General features: G+C 40.2%; 1 protein-coding gene across 1 annotated transcript; it reads left to right on the top strand.

Moving 5' to 3' along the window:
• Window positions 1–566: 566 nt before the first annotated feature.
• LOC122552230 (calreticulin-like) lies at window positions 567–19165 on the top strand. The gene is made up of 9 exons (XM_043694885.1): window positions 567–830; window positions 7130–7231; window positions 11078–11281; window positions 12910–13004; window positions 13876–14085; window positions 14186–14299; window positions 15314–15457; window positions 16338–16430; window positions 17859–19165. Exons 1-9 carry the CDS (start codon window positions 743–745, stop codon window positions 18051–18053), a joined length of 1245 nt encoding a protein of 414 aa, XP_043550820.1. The 5' UTR covers window positions 567–742; the 3' UTR covers window positions 18054–19165.
• The last annotated feature ends 2598 nt before the right edge of the window (window positions 19166–21763 follow it).

Raw genomic sequence — 21763 nt, 5'->3', positions numbered from 1 at the left:
CTCTCCACAGATGCTGCTAGATCAGCTGAAATTGTCTAGCAATTTCTGTGTGTTTCAGATATCCAGCATCCCCAATTCTTTGTTTTACACTTATGTTCCTATATTGCCTTGCAGCTGGTTTGCAAACTATAGCCTCATCTCTGGAGTTGGAGGAGGGGGGGGCGGAGCAACATGTCCTTTATGACTCATGTTTGATTGACAGCCATGTCCACCAATGGGTAGCGGGCACATGCGCCGGGCTGGTCCCGCCCCACTCCTTCCGCCGACCGAACATGTGGTCGTCGCCCATTGGCCGAGAGCCCTGGTCGCCTTGACGTTCGGGGCGACCAATCGGCATTGGCCATCTGGGCACGCTGCGCAACCTAACTTGCTCGTGGGTTGCGGCCCGGGGTGGGGGAGGAGGGACGGGCAGTCAGGTCCTTGAGTGATGGCCACCGGGACCAATCAGGAGCCGGAGCAATCCGCCGCAGTGGCGGGGCGGCCAATCAAAAGGGGACACCGCCGGGACGAGGCGGTGCGCTTTGGCCGACTGTGAGGTTTGTATGACGCGCAAGGTATAAAAGCAACCGCGGGGGGGCTTATTCATTCCTGGTGGCTTCAGATCTGTTAGAGGCTCCTTGATTCACGTGTTAAACTCTTCCCCTTTTCACCAACCCCCAAATACTAGCCCGCGCCCGTCCATCCTTTCCCCTGATAAGTAATTTATAGAGGCCATATAGTCGAATACATCCCCTTCTTGAAGATGAAGACCAGGTTGCTGCTCTGCCTGCTGGTTGCCTTGGCAGCTGCAGACCCCACCGTTTATTTTAAGGAGGAATTTAATGATGGAGGTGAGTTTGAGGTGGGAGAAGGAGTAGGCCATCCTTGGCTGTAAACCTTTCCCAAAAGTGTTCTCAATCTGATATTGATGTATGTGTGGATGAGCCTGAATCTGCAGCTCCTTATTTATTTATCCAGCATTTCTGGATCAATCCAGATTCGATTTGGGGGTAAGAGGGTTGGGGAGCAAAATATTAGGGAAGTGTCGACCTTTCTTTTTCTCCCTAACTCTTTTTTTGGAAAGAAAATAATTTCCTGGTGTAACAGTTTTTTGTGTGTGAACTGAACATGGGGGAGATCAGTGAACTTTTTGTTTCGCTTTTCTTTTTATATCAAAAATGGAAGTTTTTGAGACTTGAAGTTTATTTTTCTTCCTTTCATTTTTGTGCATTTGGTGTATGGAATTTAGCTCTCTTTCCTCCCCCCCTCCCCTCTTTCTTCCCCCCCCCCCCCCCTATTTTTTTGTGGTACTATTAGATCTTTGATTTAAAGGACCCAACATTATAAAAATTAGAATTATCACTTTTGAATTTTAAAATCTTCACTGTTTTTCATTTAAACTTCTTTAAAACCCCAACATTTTGGGGCACTTGACTCAATGTAAGTATGTCTTTATTTATCCATCCAATGTCAAACTTGGAAAGGATTTAAACCCTTCCTTTTCAAAACATTGTGCAAAACTTGGCATTTTCCCTTTTTGTTTAGGGATGTTAGTTTGGAATCAATGATGTCTGTCTCCATAAAATGTGCTGGCTTTTATGTCCTTTAACCAGGTGGTGTGCAAACTTGCCAAAAGGACTTATGAATGTGATCATAAAGCATTTCATTTTGTCTTCTATTTTGATCTATATTTTATCAGTTACAGTTACTTAATCCAGTTTATTTGGCTATGTGCTGTTTGCAAGATTGTTAAATTGCAAGCTATCAAGTGAATGGGTAAGTATAGGGGCCGATCTTTCAAAACTCTCTAGTCCCTGAATGTTAAACAGTTACCAATGGAGTAAGGTAAAGTAAATCTACTTGTTGCCCTTTATAGACTGTCTATTCTAGTTTGTTTAGGGGAAAATAGAAGCTATTTTGACTTTCTTGATGTCCTAGGTTTTCTTTAGGTACCACATTGAGACCGATCTAACCTCTACTGAGGATGGTGCCGATTTGATCATTGTATTGGGGAAGACCAGAAAAGCAGGCTACATGCTGGATAGTGATCGCTATATTCAATATTTCCTGCAAAGTGGTTCCTATTTGGATAGGTTACCCCTTTGCAACTCCACCTACTTTCCCCTGTCAAAAACTCTAAAGACACGTAATATGTAATGTTGCACAAGCTAACTCCAAAGTTGTGAAATGCAGAATGGCTGTGGAACTTCTACAGCAAAGTAGGCAATAGATTTCCTTATTAAACGAAGGAAAGATCCTGTCATGGATGACTTTTTAAAAAAAAATTTAGTTTTTGGTGAGCTTTGCTGCCAAATTGTGTACACTAAAATCCTGTTTTTGAAATATTGTGGAGTTTGTGCTGTTGCTGCCTGTTGTCTTTTGAAAGAAACCTATGCAGCATTGACATAGTGCCTTATTCTCCCACTGCCACTATCTCCATTCACTGCTTACAACCTGTATACTTGTAAATTACCCTAATTATCATGAAACAGTCCAGGGCATCTCCGAGCTGAAGATGGTAAAGTTAGGGGTAATGAGTTTAGATCAGAGTGGTGCTGGAAAAGCACAGCAGGTCAGACAGCATCCGAGGAGCAGGAATTCCTGATGAAGGTTTTTGCCCAAAACGTCAGTTTTCCTGCTCCTGGGATGCTGCCTGACCTGCTGTGCTTTTCCAGCACCACTGATCTAAACTGTGGTTTCCAGCATCTGCGGTCCTCACTTTTGCCTTGGGGACAATGAGTATATTTTTGGCAGAGAAGTGATTTAGAAACATCCTCTTAAGGAGGAAGAGAAGTGAGGAAAATGTTTTTGAAAGTGACATGGGTGTGATCCCTCAAGTGTAGTAATGGTACCGTGAGTAAAGTGGGTACTTGCGAAGAGAACACAAATTATGTCTGGAGTGACTTTATAGAATGTCAAACCAAAAATTCTAACTGTTTGATTACAGTATAAAACATATGGTCATGGTCAATCCAGTTATTTCCCATTCATAAGTTATTGTCAGAAAAAACTCATGACTTGAGTTTCATGAATGTAGGGGAGTTCATGACTTTCTCTATTTTGAGGGCAGTTTGAATACATCTGTATTCTGTAATAAGGAAATGCTGTTTACATGGATTTAAAACCACCTCGGGTAAGAAATTCTTTGAATTCCTGTAAGCTGTTATTTTTTTCTTACACTCTTGATTGCAGAATTATTAGGAAATCAACTCTCCAATCTTGAACAGTGCCTGTACCATATCCTGATAGTGAAGCTATCTTAGTACTGGAGCCAGCTCTCTTGTCAGAAAGAATAAGCAACTGTTGCTTGTCTTGGTGTCACCTCCAGACAGGAATATCCTTCCATGAATGTTGTAACATTAATTGTTGTGTGGGCAAAGGTTGCTGAATCACATGTGTCTGACTAGAACAAATGCCAAGACTACTACCAATGAATGATTTGATCATCTATCTCATGGACTACAAGCTATTTGTTTCTACTGTGGCAATTTGTTCTTTTTTTTTAAATCAGATTTTCTATCTGATTCCAGGCAGGCTATAGTGTGTAGCCATACAACGCTGGTTGTTGTGCAGCTGACTAGTTGGGTTTAACCTCTTTAAAGTACTCTGTTCTTGTGTTTTTGCATGTACTTCCAGCCTGGAATGGTAGAGGCTTCAATTTTGTACCATCATGTGGCTAACCAGGAACTTCTCCCACTTGTCGTGTGTTGGAAGGGTTTGAATGGTTGATTAACCTGTTTCTCCAAGGCCATTGTTTCCTGGAATGGGACTTCAACCCAGAGAATCTCTCTGTTAGAGCAAAGACACTTTTCACTTTGCCATAAAAGCATCCCTACAGCAGGTGCAAGTGTTCATAGCTTTTTTTTAAAAATAAAAATTGAGCCCTCGCTCTCAGGTCTGCTTTTCTTTTTTTAGAAGCTCAAGTAATTTACAGGAAATATGAAACAAAAGCACAAAATGCCAGAAAAGTCTCAACAAGTCAGGCAACTTCTGGGAGGGAAACAGCTAATGTTTCAAAAAGATGACCTTCCATCCAGTTCAAGACTGAAACTATTTAATTCCCTCCATAGAGATCTGCCTCATTCCCAGCGTTTCCTGTTTTTTTTTTTTTTGAAACCTAAAACATCTGTTTTTTAGACTACTTGATCTCTCTTTAAGTTGTTTCTGCCCTGTGTGCACATGAGGGCTTATACAAAACCTATTTTCCCCAGTACAGGGAGGTTACTTGTAGAGCTGGTTTCAACCTGGAGCAGGAAATCTGGTATTGAATGCAGGACAGTATTAAGACTGGTAAACTCTGCTTTTGGCATCCAATCTAAAAGAGCATTATAAATTAGCTTTAAAATGAAAGCTGCAGCTTACAACAATTGCTTGGTGGATGCTAATTGAGTCATATGTGGTTTCCTTGTCAGTCTAACCGATAGACGATAATCCAGAAGTGCATACTTGTGGACCAAGCTTGGCTGAGTTGCTTCATAGTGGTACTAGTCCTCAAGTTGTCCCTCTTTCAAAGGATTGGAATCCCTCTGTCTTGTCCTTCTAATTTGGAGGTTTGTCTGTTTGACACACATGGGCCAAGTTTACATCAGTGGTGGATTACACAACACCAGATCCCTACCTTGCATGGAGCTTTGAAGTGTTGCCAGTTTAAAGTACCCACTTGCTGTGCATGCTAGTCCTGGTGAATTACCAGCACTCCAAGGATCCCATCTGCTTTAATCTCCAAGCAAAGGAGTTGGATCAGAATAAGAAATAAGGGATAATACATAGAGCATCATTTCTTTAAATCTTTGCACTTTTGATTCAATCTCTTGCTGGAAGATTTGTTAGTGAATAGAAGCTATCTGAAGAGAATGTTGAAACTAGTAGTTGGCTTTCAAATTGTGGGAATTAGCTACCTGTGTTTGGAGCTGTTGTACAGTGTAGGAATAGGCGCCAAGCTGCTTCACCAGTCTGATTACGGGTGATTGTTCTGAAAAGATAACTGTTTGTTTTTGTCATTCCCTAATCATAGAATCCCTACAGTGGTGAAAGAGGTCATTCAGTCTGCACCAACCCTCCAAAGACCGTACTGTCCACACCCACATCCCTGTTACCCAACATTCCCCATGGTTCACCCACCTAATCCTGGGCAATAGGCACATTTTAGCATGGCCATTCCACCTAATGCACACATCTTTGGACTGTGGGAGGAAACCCACACAGTCACAGAAGGTGGAAACTTCACACAATCATGCAAGGCTAGAACCTATTCTCAGTTCCCGGTGCTGTGAGGCAGCAGTGCTAACCACTAAGCCCCTGTACTGCCTGATGCTTAGTATCTCCTGTAATATCTGCTAACACTGGCAGATTACATTTCTGCAATAACTTGCTTTAAAATAAATTAATTGGTCCATATTCATATGAGTGGGCTAACATTCACTTGGGCCTTGTACCTGATCAACTGGCTCACTGACATTGGAAAATCAAGTACCAATTTTGCTACTTCTATAGAAATATTTTCTGTTCTGTTAAATGTTCTAAATAAAATGATTGTCTATTTTGTTTTATTTCTCATCACTTTGGAAAACAATTTTTCTTAAAGAGCTTGCTTAGTATAAAATATAAAGCCCATCTTCCTTCCCAACCATCTGCTCCACCATCCTCTCTGACCTATCACTTTCACTCCCACCTTCATCTACCTATCACATTCCCAGCTACTTTCCCCCCAGCCCCACACCACCTCCCATTTATCTCTCAGCATCCTTGGCCCACAAGCCTCATTCCTGATGAAGGGCTTATACCTGAAATGTTGATTCTCTTGCTCCTTGGATGCTGCCTGACTGGCTGTGCTTTCGCAGCACCACACTCTTCGACTCTAATCTCCAGCATCTGCAGTCCTCATTTTCACTGTTTTCCCTGGAGCGTCGGAGGCTGAGGGGTGACCTTTATAGAGGTTTACAGAGTTATGAGGGGCATGGATGGGATGAATGGGCAGGGTCTTTTCCCTGGGGTTGGCGAGTCCAGGACTAGAGGGCATGGGTTTGGGGTGAGGGGAAAGATATAAGGGGGACCTTGGTGGGGGGCAACATTTTCACGCAGAGGGTGGTGCGTGTGTGGAATGAGCTGCCAGAGGATGTGGTGGAGGCTAGTGCAATTGCAACATTTGGGAGGCATTTGGATGGGTATATGAATGGGAAGGGTTTGGAGGGATATGGGCCGGGTGCTTGCGGGTGGGACTAGATTGGGTTGGGATATCTGGACGGCATGGACTGGTTGGGCCGAAGGGTCTGTTTCCATTCTGTTCATCTCTATGACTCTATATAATTTTGTTTTACCATGGCCATCCCAGTCACTTGCCTTGTGGTTTCCACCCTGCCCTGAGTATGTTGTACAATGCCATGGGTGCTAGTAACTTTGCCCTTTCTCCAAATATTCAAAATTTAGAGTAATGCAACCTCCTCCTCACCCCATCACTAAAGGAAAAAGCTGAATTTGCCTCTTCTTTTTTGGCAAGTGATCCACGCTGCCCTTTTCAGTATAAGTTGCTGGTTAATTGCCATGAGATTTCGCACATTTGTCTCTGGAGCACAGAACATAAAGCCCATCGTAACACTTTTCTCATCAGCCTGTATTCAGCATCAAGCCTTGGATTGTTCTTGACCATGTGGGTTAAGTATTTTGGATAAGCTTATTTTGAAAACCTGGGATCTCTTGACTATTTTAAAGTTGAATCCACAATTAGCTGACTATTTTCACGTTTCAATTGAGTTGGGATTTTGCAGTCTAAGTAATCCACACTTTATTTCAGTAATCAGGCTACACAACTGCTTCCTGTTTTATTGCTGAGCCAGTCTCCATGTTTACACTTTTATTTTTACAGGAATAAATTGAAAGTAAAGTTAAAGCTAGTTAGATTGATATTGGTGTCAAGTGCTTCTTTCCACCTGTTCAGCTTTCAGTGGGTGTGACTAAACTGAGCTGTCCATATAATGGAAAAACCTACTGAGCTGCCACCTAGAGGCCTGACAAAATGGTGGCAATGGATACTGGATTCAGTCTGCATTTTCAAAATTTATGCATGAAAGGTTCTTTTGAAACTCTTGAAACGATTTTATGATCTGAGGCATTTTACATCTTACACTGTAGTGTTTTTGTTTTTGTGCAACAGATGCTTGGACACAGCGATGGATTGAATCAAAGCACAAATCTGACTATGGAAAGTTCAAGCTGACTTCTGGCAAATTTTATGGTGACCCTGAGAAAGACCAAGGTATGGAAATTTCTTTGCTCCCTATCTATCAGGGTTTAGACCGATGTGCTGTTTCCTGACTTTTACTTCCAGTTGTAGTTAAAACAGAGGCCCTTATATAGTGTTGCTCCAACCAGTCTTTCCCTAAGGCAAGCCAAATTGTTTCTGGCATCAGGCAGACTTTAGCCTATGTGACCTCTTGTCTGTCACTGACCAAAATGGCCCATCAGCCTTTCACATGCTGATTTTTAAGTCGAGGGGAGGTTTATGAATGCAAGAAGTATTAAGACATCGCAAATAGATCCAGCCCTCCCTTGTCTTTAATAGGTCTGACTTCTGTCTAATATTGGTATTGAATTGAACCCTTGCATGATGCAGAGAAGGTTTTAAAAAAAACGATTTAGTTACTTTGTGGGGGGTATGTTGCTGGGAAAGCACAACAAGTCAGGCAGCATCCGAGGAGCAGGAGAATCAATGTTTCAGGTTTAAGCCCTTCATCAGGCAGTTGCATGTAAACAGACCAGGTAAGGACAGGTGTTCCTCGATGAAGGGCTTATACCTGAAATGCTGATTCTCCTGCTCGGAAGCTGCCTCACCTGCTGTGCTTTCCCAGCAACACACTCTCAACTCTGATCTCCAGCATCTGCAGTCCTCACTTTCTCCTCTTCACCTTGGGAGGGTGAGACAAGAAAATAACTAAATTTGGGGAAGTGGAATTCTGCCTATAGGTATTAAGGTGGAATATACTTCAAGGCAGCATGTTTTCCTTTACTGCTCTGTGGGCTGCATTTATTGTGTCTCTAATTGTCCTTGAATGGAGTGGCTTGCTGTGCCATGAGGGCAAGTAGCACTTAGTGGATCTGCAGTTGCATGTAGTCGGGTGTGGTACTAGAAAAGCACAGCAAGTCAGGCAGCATCTGAGGAGCAGGAGAGTTGACATTTCAGGCAAAAGCCCTTCATTGGGCAGTTGCATGTAGACAAACCAGGTAAGGGTAGGCTTTTCTATTGAGTTAAGTGATCCAGATCCATTTTGACAACTGACAAAGGGTTTGTAGTCACACTGACTTTAAGAATTTTCAATTATATTGAGTTTAAATTGCTCTAGTTGCTGCAGTGGGATTTGAACCTATTTACCTGGCCTTGGCATTTTCTAGTCGCTATGCCACTGTGTCTCACATACAGCAATAACAATGCCTCTATTCATGAAGGGAGGCAGGCAAAATTTGGGGAAAATATAGGCCAGTTATCTTGCCTGCTGAGGGAAACTTGTTAGAATTGGTCATTTTAAAGAGGTTATAGATGGGCAATTAAGAAAACTAAGTAACCTGGGAGAGTTAGTGTGATTTTGAAATGGAAATCATCTTAAACCAATTTCTTGGACTCTTTTAAAGGAGTAATGTGTGGATAAAGGGGAGGCTGGTTGATGTACTGTATCATCTGGATTTCTAGAAGCTGTTTTGATGACCAACTGTCAGTTAAATGATTATTTTGCAAAATAGAAGGACATGGCATAGGCATGATATACTACTGTGGATAGAAGATTCACTGAGTACACTTTAGGCCTTTTCCTGATTTGCGTAACATGACAAATGGAATCCCTCTGGGGTCTGTGCTGTGAAAGCATGCTAACTATATTTGTGGATGAGACCAGTGTGAAGAGGAAAGTATTTGTGAAGAGGCTAGAGGTTGTCAACTTGTTTTGGATAGGTTGTGAGCAAAAGTCTCTCAGTTAGAGGAGAATGTGGGGGTAGGGGACAAAAAAGTGAAAGTTCTTCACTTTGGCAGGAAAAAGGGATGACCAAAAGTAGTGACTGCAGAATTCAAATTAACAAGTTGCAAAGTTAGTATACAGGTACAACAAGTAATCAGAAGGCTAATGGAATACTCAGTTTTTGGGGAATTGATCATTGAAGATGTTGAGCTTCTAGTTATACAGATTATTGGTGAGACCACCTCTCAAATACTGCATGTGTTTGTCTTTTTCTTTATTTAAAGAAGGATGTTGAGTGCATTGGATGTGGTTCAGAGAATATTTACTTGAATAAGCAGGTTGTCTTTTGAGGAAAAGTTGGGCAGACTTGATTTGTTGTCACGTGTTCAGCAGAATAAGAGATGACTTGATTTAAAGCATTCCAGATTCTCAACGGTCTCAAGGTGGATGTGGAAAAGATGTTCCTTTTTGTGAGTGTAGAATTAAAGGGTACAATTTTAAGGGTCTCTTTTGTTTTTCTTTTGGAACAGAAATGAATGGGATTTGTATGTTGACTTTGTAACTCTGGTGGATGGCAATGGAGCTCGTCCTTAATTTTTGTGGTGGGACTAGTTGATTCTAGTAATGGGATCTACGATTGAGTAGATAGGAATTTAGAATTTTGAACAAAAGCCATAATCACATTAAATGGCACAGCAGGCCTGAGGCTGAATTATGTTCCTATGTCTATCTGAAAAAATTAAGATGAGCTGTAGTAATCTTTGTCTTCAATATCTTTCACTATTGCCTTGTAGTGTGCTCTAGAGTGGTGTTCCTAATGTATTGTCTTGCTGTGAATGCTGGGATAAATCTCCAGTCTAAATGGTTTCCAATGGATTGCCATGTCGACAGGCTGAAAGTAAAATCTGCCGTAGCTTCTATTGAGCTTCTGTCTTGCCTCTTTTTTTTTTTGTTGATCACTCTTTTCCCTCTGAAAGATTCTGCCTCCACAGATCAATTATCAACTCTGAAGCAAGATAATCTGATCTGAAATCTTTGTACTAAAGGTACTCACTATCTGGCTAGCTGGGTCAGAAGTAGAATTCATGTAGGGTGAGGTCATCTTAGGCATTCAAAAAGGATGCCTCCTGCCAAGAGGCTGAGAATTGGTACTTCATGGAGTTTTTGTTGGGTGAGTACTGGGCAGCTTTTGCTTGGCTTGATCTTCTGATGTTACTGCTGTGACACATGGCAAATCAATATCTGGTTCAGACTACCTGGAGTAAACTTCTAGCGAATTTTGAATGCAGTGTGAGGTTTTAAGTCGTTGCTCTAAAAAATGTTTTGTGCATTGAAACTTGGAGAATTGGCCATGAACCTATGGTTGTGAATGTTATACTCCTAGTAAAGATGTTATATGTATATTGTAATTGTGTAATGAAAATCTGTGAAAACCATCAGGGACGTTTAATAAATGGTAGTGCTCCTGCTCCACGTAGATTTAAATTCCACTATAGTAGATGGTTACATTTAATTTCCATAAAGATATGGAAAAGAAGCAAATCTAATGTTGACAGCTTAATTGCCTTTATAAAGACAAGTAAATCACTAATCCTGTTTTTAGGGAAGGAAATCTACAGCTTTTACCCAGTCTGGCCTATATGTGACTCTACTCCCACAGTGGTATGCTTGATTCAGACGAGTCATTGGAAATAGGCAATAAATGCTGATATAGCCAGTGGCGCTCACACTTCTGTAACTGTTTTGATGGGATGTGGGTATTACTGGCTAAGCCACCACTTATTCCATATTACCATGAGCCCAAACCAGACCAGGTAAGGACATTAATGAGCCAGATGGGTTTTTCTAACCATTAGCATTGGTTTCATTGTCATCATTATATTCTCAATTCCAGATTTTTATTTTTAGAAATCTGGATTTCACATTTCACTGTCATGGCAGGGTTTGAACACAAGGTCCCCAGAATGTTACTGGGGTTTCAGTATTATCACAAATTATTAATCCAACTAAGTGAACATCTTAAACCATCTTGTATGTGTTGGAATATTGCAACATGCCTTTATTTCCTATTCTGTTTGTTTGGTTTTTAAATTTTGTTTCAGAGCTGAATTTACTTAACCTCTCAGCACTCATTAACTGATTTTCCTCAATTCCAGGACTCCAGACAAGTGAGGATGCCAGATTCTATGCCATGTCTTCAAAGTTTGAACCCTTTAGTAACGAGGGGAAGACTCTTGTTGTTCAATTCACGGTGAAGCACGAGCAGACCATTGACTGTGGTGGTGGATATGTGAAGATCTTTCCCTCAACCCTAGATCAAACTGATATGCATGGAGACTCAAACTACAATATTATGTTTGGTAATATTTTTTGGGTGGTATTATATTTTTCTCATTACTACAGTTTCCCTCAATATTTTCAAGTGCTCACACTGGAGATTGGTTAGCAAAATTAAAGCACATGGATTAAGTATTTGGCTGATGGGCAGAAAACAGCAAGCACAGATTGGTTATCTGTGGCTAAGTGGGGGCCTCCCAGCTGATCACTGGGGATCAAGTGTAATGTTTGCCAAAGCTGACATCAATAGTAAAATGAAAAGACTGTGAACCTTTTTCAACATTTTGCATGCACATGTGGCCTACAAAAAGCTCTTGTTTACCTTTTTCTATGTAATGTACTTTTCTACACTTCACTTCGGTTTTTAATTATTTAATTCCAAATTTGGTGCAACTGCACATGCTCCAGGGTGCCAGCAGGTACTACCAATGTTTTGAAGCTGGTGATGACTCTCAGTGAGAAAGAGACAGTGGCATAAAGAGAATTTAAACTGACTTGATTACTGTATGCCATGTTACACCCTTGCTCAATGTGGGGATAAATGAGGTTACTTTCTTTGGAAAGAGGGACAGATGTGTGGAGTAACTTTTTTTTTAAATGGAAGGAGATCTGGATTTCCTCATCAATAGGATTCTGAAGGCTAGAAGGTGCTTCCAGTAAGCAATTGGGAAGGCTAATAGTATCGTTAGTATCATTAGCCTTATTTCAGGGTTTGAGTGTAGGTGTAGATCACTCTTGCTTTGATTGTAAAGAAGCATGGTTGGATTGTACTTGGTCTCCTTACATTAAGGATGTTATTACTATAGAGGAAATGCAGTAGAGGTTCAGGGGACTTGTTCCTGGCAGGACTGTCTTGGTGGGGGGGGGGGCGGAAGAGAATTGGGCAAAGTGATCTTTTATTTTCCCGAACGTCAAAGAATAGAAGGTAGTCTTGTTGGAAATAGTGAAATACCTCCAGGGATAGCAGCAAGTAAGCTCACACCTCCACTCCAAACCCCAGTTGAGTTCAGAACTAGGGACTATACCATTCCAAAAAAAAAGGAAGGCACTTTGGACTGAATTCAGTAAAGGTTTTTAAAAAAAAAAAAAAAAAATCCTGTTCCAAAGATTCTCAATTCTACGTACTCCAAAGGTAGAGAGAAACCCCGTTTATGCAGCAAGATCGCAAGGTCTTGATGCTTGGCTAAATTGTTATCTGGAATTCAGTTAACCAAACAAAATACTCCCTTCCCATGTCCTTTGGATAATTGAGGTTTCTCTGTATTTAAGATTGAGGTAACATTTACAAAAGCCCATAACGTTAAGGGATCTGGAGATAGTGAAGGCAATGGGCTGCTTGTGAATGATCAACCCATGATCTTGTTGAATGGTGAAGCGGACTCCATGTACTGACTGGCCTACCCTACTCCTATGAGGGCAGTATGCATCATGTTTATAGTTGTCTGGGCATGTACTGAATCAAAAAGGTTCCAATTTTACCTTAAATGTGACTGAATAGTTTAACTCGCTAACGTATTTTCAATTTTATTTGATGTGCCATAATTCTGGTGCGAAGGAAGTGGTTGTGTAATTCTGTTTGCCAAATGTTGTAGGACATTGAAGTGTTCAATAGTGAGTCAAAATAATGGTGTTGCTTTTCTCTTAATTTCAGGTCCTGACATTTGTGGTCCAGGAACAAAGAAAGTCCATGTGATTTTCAATTACAAAGGGAAGAATCACTTGATTTCTAAGGATATTCGTTGCAAAGTGAGTAACAGCTTTGCCACTTTGTCTGCGCGTGACACCAGTTTTGATTAAACTGTGACAAAAAGAGGCTAAATGTACAAATGTATCTGAGCAGATGACAAACTTGAGTTAATATTGTGTGGTGGTCCTTTGTCAGAATTGAAGAAAGAGCTGAGATTACTTTTCCCACTTGTGTTATAGTATCCAGATTTGTATCACATTAATGGTCTGATAAGAAATGGTATGTAAAGTCCACTCCTACACCAGTCCATAGTTTTTCACCTTGAATATTGACTATTTTGTTGCTCATATGCATCTGTCATTGAGTCAATAGATTGTGTGCGCAGAACGGTTTGGAGACTATATTCGATTGACTTTTAGTAATTGAAATAGACTATCCTTGTGGGGTTCCTTGCAACCAGAATAATTGGTTAGGACCGGTTGCTGTAATGGATAGAAAAATAAATTGTGTAGGAAGAGGTCACAACAGTAAGTTGAAAAAAGGGTTAATTATGATATTTAATCTTTAGTTTACACTCCAGTCTGAATGTTATGACCTACCCAGCATGCTTGACCACATGTGCAGCCTCCCTCCTGCTATAGTGATGCAGCATAGTAATTCTACATTGTCTTTGCCAAACTCAGGTCATGAGCAATGGGACACAGCAGCAGGTTTGACTATTAGGGCTTCTGCTTTGCCATTGACCAAAATTATGGCAGATCTGGTGTGGTCTGAACTCAGTTTGTCTAATCCCCCTCCATAGTATTTTGATTTGCATTTAAAATGTATCTTAACTCCTTTTTGGCAATCCACAGTTTTAACCACTTGACCAGCTTGGTTAAAATGGATTGTAACCCATTTTTTAATCTCCCTGTCCTGATGTTTAACTAGGATGATGAATTTTCACATCTCTACACCCTCATTGTCCGGTCAGACAATACTTATGAGGTGAAAATTGACAACCAGAAGGTTGAATCTGGTAGCTTGGAAGAAGACTGGGACTTCCTTCCACCCAAGAAAATTAAAGATCCAGAAGCAAAGAAACCAGAAGACTGGGATGAACGTGCAAAGATCGATGATCCAGAGGACAAGAAACCTGATGTAAATAAAGCTTTTCAGAAATTGTAATGCTGAAAAAGTTTAACTTTTTGTGCTCTGTCCTTGCCCAACTGCATTTCTGAATTATATTTTCTTTTTCCAGGACTGGGATAAACCTGAGCATATTCCTGACCCTGATGCCAAGAAACCTGAAGACTGGGACGATGAGATGGATGGTGAATGGGAGCCACCTATGATTCAGAACAGTGAATATAAGGTAATGGATAATCAAATCAAAAACTTTGAATTGTTAAGATGCCCGATCCTGACTGTATTGTTACCCTTGGTGATACTTGGGAATATATTGCTGGTTGTAATATTTTATTTGTGTAACAGAGGTGAATATTATTTTGAAAGCATCATGTTCTGTGTGCACATGACAGGAAATCTTTCCTACCATCAGATTTGTCTGATTCTTAGTGTGGCTGTTTCATTAGCTGTTTGGACTTAAGAGTCCAATTTGGAGCTTCTTGCTCTTTGCCCACTGTGGTGAGACCTCTGTTCACTAGAACAAGCAGTTAATTTCACTAGCCCCTTTGCAAAAACTGGCAGAAGTAAATCGGGCGCTTGTACGACAATTTTTTTTTTCCCTTTTTATTGTTGAATGCTTTACAACTACCAGTTTTGAGCTTAACTGAAGCATTAAAACTCTACCGGTTCAGAATTTGAAGACCTGTTTCAATTTGAGCTTTCTGGGCATTGTACTTCTCTATCTTGTCACATGACTTGTTCTTGTTTTGTTGTACTTGCCAGAGCAACAGTTACAATTGTCATGCCCACAATTCTGTTTATCTAGTCTGTTACAATTGCTTGCCACCAGTCATCAGTGCTGTGGTGTATCTTATTCAAAATTCAAGAATGATCTTGATCCTTAACTTTTGAACTGGCATAGTTCTGTGATTTCACCTGAGCTGTATTTGCTGGATTGTCTCTGATTTTTAAAACTGACACAACCGCATTAATATCTCAATACTTTCAACTCCATTCTGCTGTTCCTCCACTCCAGGTGTAATTTTAGCCAAGCAGCAAGTAATGAATCAAACTTGATCTCTTGTAGGTCTTGTACACTTTAGAGAAGGTCACATCTGATTCATTATTTGCTGTTTGTATTTTCAGTAACTTGCATTCTGTACCTTCTCAGGCTTTAAGTTGAAAATGCAATTAACCAAGTTGGGTTCAGTCAGGCCATTAAGTTGAAATTATTAATAATTCTAATGTATTTGTGACCTAGGGTGAATGGAAACCACGTCAAATTGATAATCCAGATTACAAAGGCAAATGGATTCATCCTGAAATTGATAATCCTGAGTACACTCCAGATAACAATCTTTACCTTTACAAAGATATTGGTGTGATTGGCCTGGACCTCTGGCAGGTTGGTGTACATTTTGTTTCCCTTAGCAAAATGCCTGAACTTTAAGCTTAGTATTAATATTTCTTGAAGAAATAATTTATTCTTGCGCTCCAGCCAATTAATTGGATGTCTGTAATAGTATTCATACTGTGTCTTTGTGGCTGGCAAAACTTTAGGTCTTTATATCTCATTCTCAAGTTCATGAGCCACAGGTATGGACATTTCTATTCCTTTATTGGCAAGTTTTTAAAAGCTATTTCCATCTGGGGACATGATGAATTTAATGCAAATGTTAATTTTAAACTTGTCCTGCAGTGCTTCATAAGCTCATAATTAACTCATTAAAACTGAGGATTGTGACTTGCATTCAGGATGTTATTGGTCAGGCCACAATGAATAACTGTTTGACTCTGTTCATGTACTTTAATAGTTAGTTTCTGCATTATCATTATGGAGCCTTGGCCATGAATCTAAGATTGCAATTCCTTTTTAAAAAGGAAAAATCATGGCATTTCCTTGTGCATTTGCCCAAAATGTTATTCCTCATCAGTTTAAACAATGAGCTATAATCTTTCTGCTTAAAGATTAGCTGCTTTTTGAAGTCATTAAAATCTGCTTTTCAATAAGGCAAAGCTGTTTTTAACTTGCAGAAGGAGAGCTGAGCCAGCATTTTAAATGTTTTCCTTTCCCTTTTTTTCCCTCTTGTGGAAAGGAGCATTTTAGGGTAAAATTACATTTCAGAATTGAAATGTCCACCTCCATCTGCAAGAAGTAAATATTTATTATACACCATATGCTTTGCTGGTATTCTGTCTTGCCCCACCGCCTTCTAACTTGTGCAAAGTTGGGTGTGAGTTGATATCTTCCAAGTCCTATCACTTGTTTGCTTTTTTTTTGTCAGGTTAAATCTGGAACAATATTTGATAACTTCCTGATCACAGATGATGAAAAGTTTGCTGAAAAGTTTGGAACAGAAACCTGGGGAGCAACTAAGGTAAAGGTGTAATACATCCCCTGCAGGCAGCTCAATCCACTGTTTCAAAAAGCTGGCTATAGAATACTGCATGGGAGCAGAATTGTTTTCAAAATCATCAGTTTCATTTTGAAATATGCATTCTTCCCTTGTTGATATTTTGACCATTCATTTTTGAGACCGGTCCTCACCCAATGGGAACTAGAATGAAAATCTCTCTGAAGGTGTAATGATTATATGGAGTTTATTTGAGTTTGTGACATCCTGCTTCTTAGTAAGTGCTGGTTTATGATACTACTGTCAAAAATGAATGAACAGTGAAATTGACAGTCTTTTTTTAAATAAAAAACACCTATAATAAATACTGTGCAAGTGAAGCCATAGGTGCTTCCCAAGCATCATCTTAGTGTGATCCTATTTTAATGTCTCCTGTGTGATCTGGGGTGAAAGATTATGCCCAAGACTTGGGTGAAATGGAGGGGGCCTACGTGGAGGCTTCATTGGTTGTATTGAGGGGAGCAATAGTAATTGTTTAGAATTAATGAAAAGGTAAGGCTTATACCACAAAAAGGGAGAAAATCTACTGTCTGTTGCAGTGACAAATGAGGCTTGTGGCCCAATCCGTTAGGCTGCCCCCACCAATTTTGGGGGAGGGGTGGCTGTAAAAAGCACAATTTTAAGAGCCTTTAGCTGTCTGAAATCAGTCTGAATTCGACAGCAGTCATTATTGGCCATAGAATTTGCAACCCAAAATCTCATCTCTGGTCGTGACCTACAATTTAGGAATTCTGGAGCTGGAAATTTTGGGAAAATCTTTGTGCATTGAAAAGCTCTTACAGCAATCTCCAAGGTAGCATTTGAAGAAGCTTTAACTCCCCTGCACAATTTGTGGTAGAATTTTACATTTGTGGTTTGATTTGCCTTTTGAAACGAAATCTGCCATTCAATGTAATCCTATGGCAGATACTTTCTCCTGCTCCAAAGTAATGTTGTGTGAGAACTGCAGATGCTGGAGATCAGAGCTGAAAAATGTGTTGCTGGAAAAGTGCAGCAGGCCAGGAGCATCCAAGGAGCAGGAGAGTCGACGTTTCGGGCATAAGCCCTTCTTCAGGATTCCTGAAGAAGGGCTTATGCCCGAAACGTCGACTCTCCTGCCCCTTGGATGCTGCCTGGCTTACTGCGCTTTTCCAGCAACACATTACTTTGGAGCAGGCTTTTAGGCACTTTGGCTCTCATTGAATCGGAACTCATTGAACGGGAGTTTTACTTTCCTGTTAGCTGCACTGCTGCTTTTTTAATCCAGGTTTTTTGAGAATCAAAATTCTCTTAGGACACATTTAAATGGAACGCTTCGAGGTTGATTTTTGTGCTTTGAAGTTCGAATGGCCATTTTGTATTTGTTAAATCTGTTCTCCTGTGTCTTTTTTAAATTAAATTGTCTTTGTTCAGGAGCCAGAAAAGAAAATGAAGGAACAACAGGATGAAGAGGAGAGAAAGAAGAGGGAGGAGGAGGAAGAAAAGGATAAGGAGGATGAAGCTGAAGGTGATGAGGAAGAGGATGAGGATGAAGAGAAGGAAGAAAAAGAGGAAGATGAGGAAGAGGAGGAAGATGAAACTGAGACCATTCAAAAGGATGAGTTATAAAGATTGTAATAAATGCTGAGAATGAATGGCAGCAGGGCAATGTGCAGAAAAGAATTACACAAAGCAATTGGGACCCCTTATTGGAATGTTTTTGTTTACGAACAAATTTAGAAAAATGAGTCAGGTTTTCAGGGTTGGGGCAGAAGGTGAAAATGAGGATACCCACTGAGGAGGGGACTTCTGAAATTTCTAAACCTTTCTTATCAAAACTTTAGTAGCTGGAGGTCAGCTTCATTAATGGTGAGTAGGGAGAGTTCAAACCTGAGTGGAACATGGATTGCTGTGTTTTGCATCTTGAACATGCCACCCTGACTGAACACTTAATGGTGATCCTGGGAATCATCTGAGCATTTTTATGCTTTTTTTTAACTGAGGTGTTAACATTTTTAAACATTTAAGTGGGTCAACCCCTCAGGTTAAAATTTGGTAGAAGCCCTTATCTATTTGCTTGCTGCCAATAATTTCCAAATTTGGGTTCCAATGCTGTTAGATTAGCTTGTTTTGTCTATTTGTCTAGGTAAACATGATACACTGAACAGTGTACTTGAGCATGTTTGAGATTCTACAGTTGATGCCAGTTAATTTCCAGGGTCTACTACTTCATAAGTTTTTATTTGTTTGGTTTTTGATAACCACTCTTCCCAAGTGTAATTAAAATCTGGTGATGGGAATTAACATTAGGGATGATCGGATTTAAATTGACCAATTTCACTTCCATTTGGGAGTTTCCCATTTAACAGGCTTCAACTGTAATTGTATAGCTGCCTTTTTCCATTCAGAACAATTGGGTTGAGCAGGACTGCACTGGTTATATATAATGGATGTTTATCAGCTCTTTCCAAATCCAGGGTCAACTTTGCCTTTGTATTTTGCATTCTTTATAGGGGTTTCAAGGAAAGGAAGGGAAAAGGTTTCTTTATTTCCAACAACATTCAAAAGGAGACTTAAAATTTCTGTACAGACAGAGTCTAAAGTTGTCATTTTAATCCGTTATTTAAATGTTGTAAATTGGTGATTTAATCGATGACTGTTTGGAAAACTTGTTCTGCGTGCAATACAGAAATACGTTTGATCACATTTCTACAATAAATACCAATGGAAGTGAAATGACATTTTTCTTGTCCTTTGAATTTCTTGGACTTTTAGTATGGGGTTTGGGGGTGATATAAACATGGATTTGCTGGTTAACCAAGCAGGAGTTGGATAAGCCATTAGAGTTGCTGGGCTAGAGCAATGCAATAATGCAAGAATCAATGTTTGGACTTCAGCTAATTTTAATCTATAAATGAATAAAGGGTCAGGATAATCCTAACCAAGATTGCTGATATTATAATGGGTGGAAAAGTAAATTTGAATAAATCTCCAACTGCAAAAACATCAATGGGTAAGAATTTGGCAGATGCTAATTATAAAAAGTTATCATTTTGGATTTGGGGATCAAGAATTAAATGGTTAAAAGCTTCTGTTCAGGGGGACCTGGGTGTGTTTCTATTCATCACACTTGGCATGTACAGAAAACAAATTAATTCCTGTTATTAAAACTGTGTAGCTGGGGCTAAAGATCTAGTTCCTCCTATAATACTTTACAACTACTGTGTTCTTGAGTAATACTAAGGTCAATTGAACTCCATGAAGTGCACTGGCTAGATGGCTATTCTTTCAATGCTGTTTTCCTGTTCACTTTCTTTGGTTGGCACATCCTGTGATTTTGGAGAATCAACATTTCGGCCAAAAGCCCTCCATCAGGAAGGGCTTTTACCCAAAACTCCTGCTCCCCTGATGCTGCCTGACCTGCTGTGCTTTTCCAGCACCACGCTCTCTACTCTGATCTCCAGCATCTGCAGTCCTCACTTTTTTTTTTGCCTTCCTGTGATTTAACCAATTTCCACACACTGCCTTCTCAGCTAACCTCTTAACTCATTCAAAGAATTTTGCAGCACAGTTCAAAATGAATTTGTCATGCCCTCCCTTAATTAACCCCTAGTCCCATTCCTGTCTTGGATAATATTGAAAATAATTTTACATAAGAGCTATTGAATTCTGATTCCACTTTCTGTTGTCCTCTAATTTTAAATTTTACAAATAAGGATTAAGAGCTTGCTTTTCATATCCCTAGTTATGTACCAGACCTACATGTTTTTAGTTATGGAAACTGTCAATTCCAAAATGTACAATTCTAATCATTTTTACACATTACAAGATTTTTAGATAGCAATGAACCACTGCTATTTGTGCAAAAACCATTTTCGAAGCACATGAAATGTTGGCTTTCAAAGAACTGTTCCATGGCCTGTGGTTTTCAGTCCCAGTTCAAGCCCTCTAGTAAAACAGATCTTGCCCTACAAGCGGGTAGAGAGAAAATAGTGGATTAACAACAAGTTATAACATTGCTGGAGTTTGTTTATGCAACTCAAGTTAACATGTTTTGAGATGTTACACATTGACACAATATTTGTACTCCTGCCTGTCTGGGTCAATGGTTATTTCTATCTTTTTTGAATCTGATGTTGTGCATGTCTGGGAATGGTGATTGTTGACTGACACTTTCACTATATGTCACGTTTCAGTAATTGTGCTATCACTCCACTTGGATTAAAAGTAACTCTGTATTTTGACAAATTTAAAGACTTGCACAGAGTTTTCAAACTCTACTGCAAGCCTTTCAAAGGTGACAGCTGAACCCCAATAGTTTGTAAGCTGGAACTGAGTTCGAGCACTGGCAGTGAAGACAGATTGCCCCCTCACTCTAGGTCCTACCCCTCTTCCCACTATTCATAGATGGGCTCCAACAGCTTTGAAGCCTCCAAATGGAGTCACAGGGGATGAATTTGGGAAGTATTTTTCTAACACACTCCTCTCGTTTGTCATAGAGTCATAGAGATGTACAGCATGAAAACACCCTGCGATCCAACCTGTCCACGCCGACCAGATATCCCAACCCAATCTAGTCCCACCTGCCAGCACCTGGCCCATATCCCTTCAAACCCTTCCTATGCAAATGTCTTTTAAATGTTGCAATTGTACCAGCCTCCACCACTTTCTCTGGCAGCTCATTCCATACCCATACCACCCTGTGTAGAAAAAGTTGCCCTGAAGGTCTTTTTTTTTTTTAAAAATATCTTTCCCCTCTTTCCCTCTAGTTCTGGACTCCCCACCTCCAGGGAAAAGACTTTGCCTATTTACCCTCTCCATACCCCTCATAATGTTGTAAACGTCTATAAGGTCACCCCTCTGCCTCTAGCGCTCCAGGGAAAATAGCCCTAGCCTGTTTAGCCTCCCCATAGCTCAAATTCTCCATCCCTGGCAACATCCTTGTAAATCTTTTCTGAACCCTTTCAAGTTTCACAACATCTTTCCGATAGGAAGGAGACCAGAATTGCACGCAATATTCCAACAGTGGCCTAACCAATGTCCTGTACAGCCGCAACATGACCTCCCAACTCCTGTACTCAATACCCTGACCAATAAAGGAAAGCATACCAAACGCCTTCTTTACTATCCTATCTACCTGCGACTCCATTTTCAAGGAGCTATGAACCTGCACTCCAAGATCTCTTTGTTCAGCAATACTCCCTAGGATCTTAACATTAAGTGTAAAATCTTCCAATAACACTCCTGTTCTATCATTCAAAGTAAATTTGCCAAAAGTCCCTGACACACTGGTGGTCTTCCATGCTTCAGTGAGTGGCATTCATCTTCTGAGCTATTAA

This window comes from Chiloscyllium plagiosum, chromosome 8, assembly GCF_004010195.1.
Source record: "Chiloscyllium plagiosum isolate BGI_BamShark_2017 chromosome 8, ASM401019v2, whole genome shotgun sequence".
Classification (NCBI taxonomy): domain Eukaryota; kingdom Metazoa; phylum Chordata; class Chondrichthyes; order Orectolobiformes; family Hemiscylliidae; genus Chiloscyllium; species Chiloscyllium plagiosum.
The sequence above is the reverse complement of the archived record's forward strand: the minus strand, read 5'-3'. Positions and strand labels throughout refer to the sequence as shown.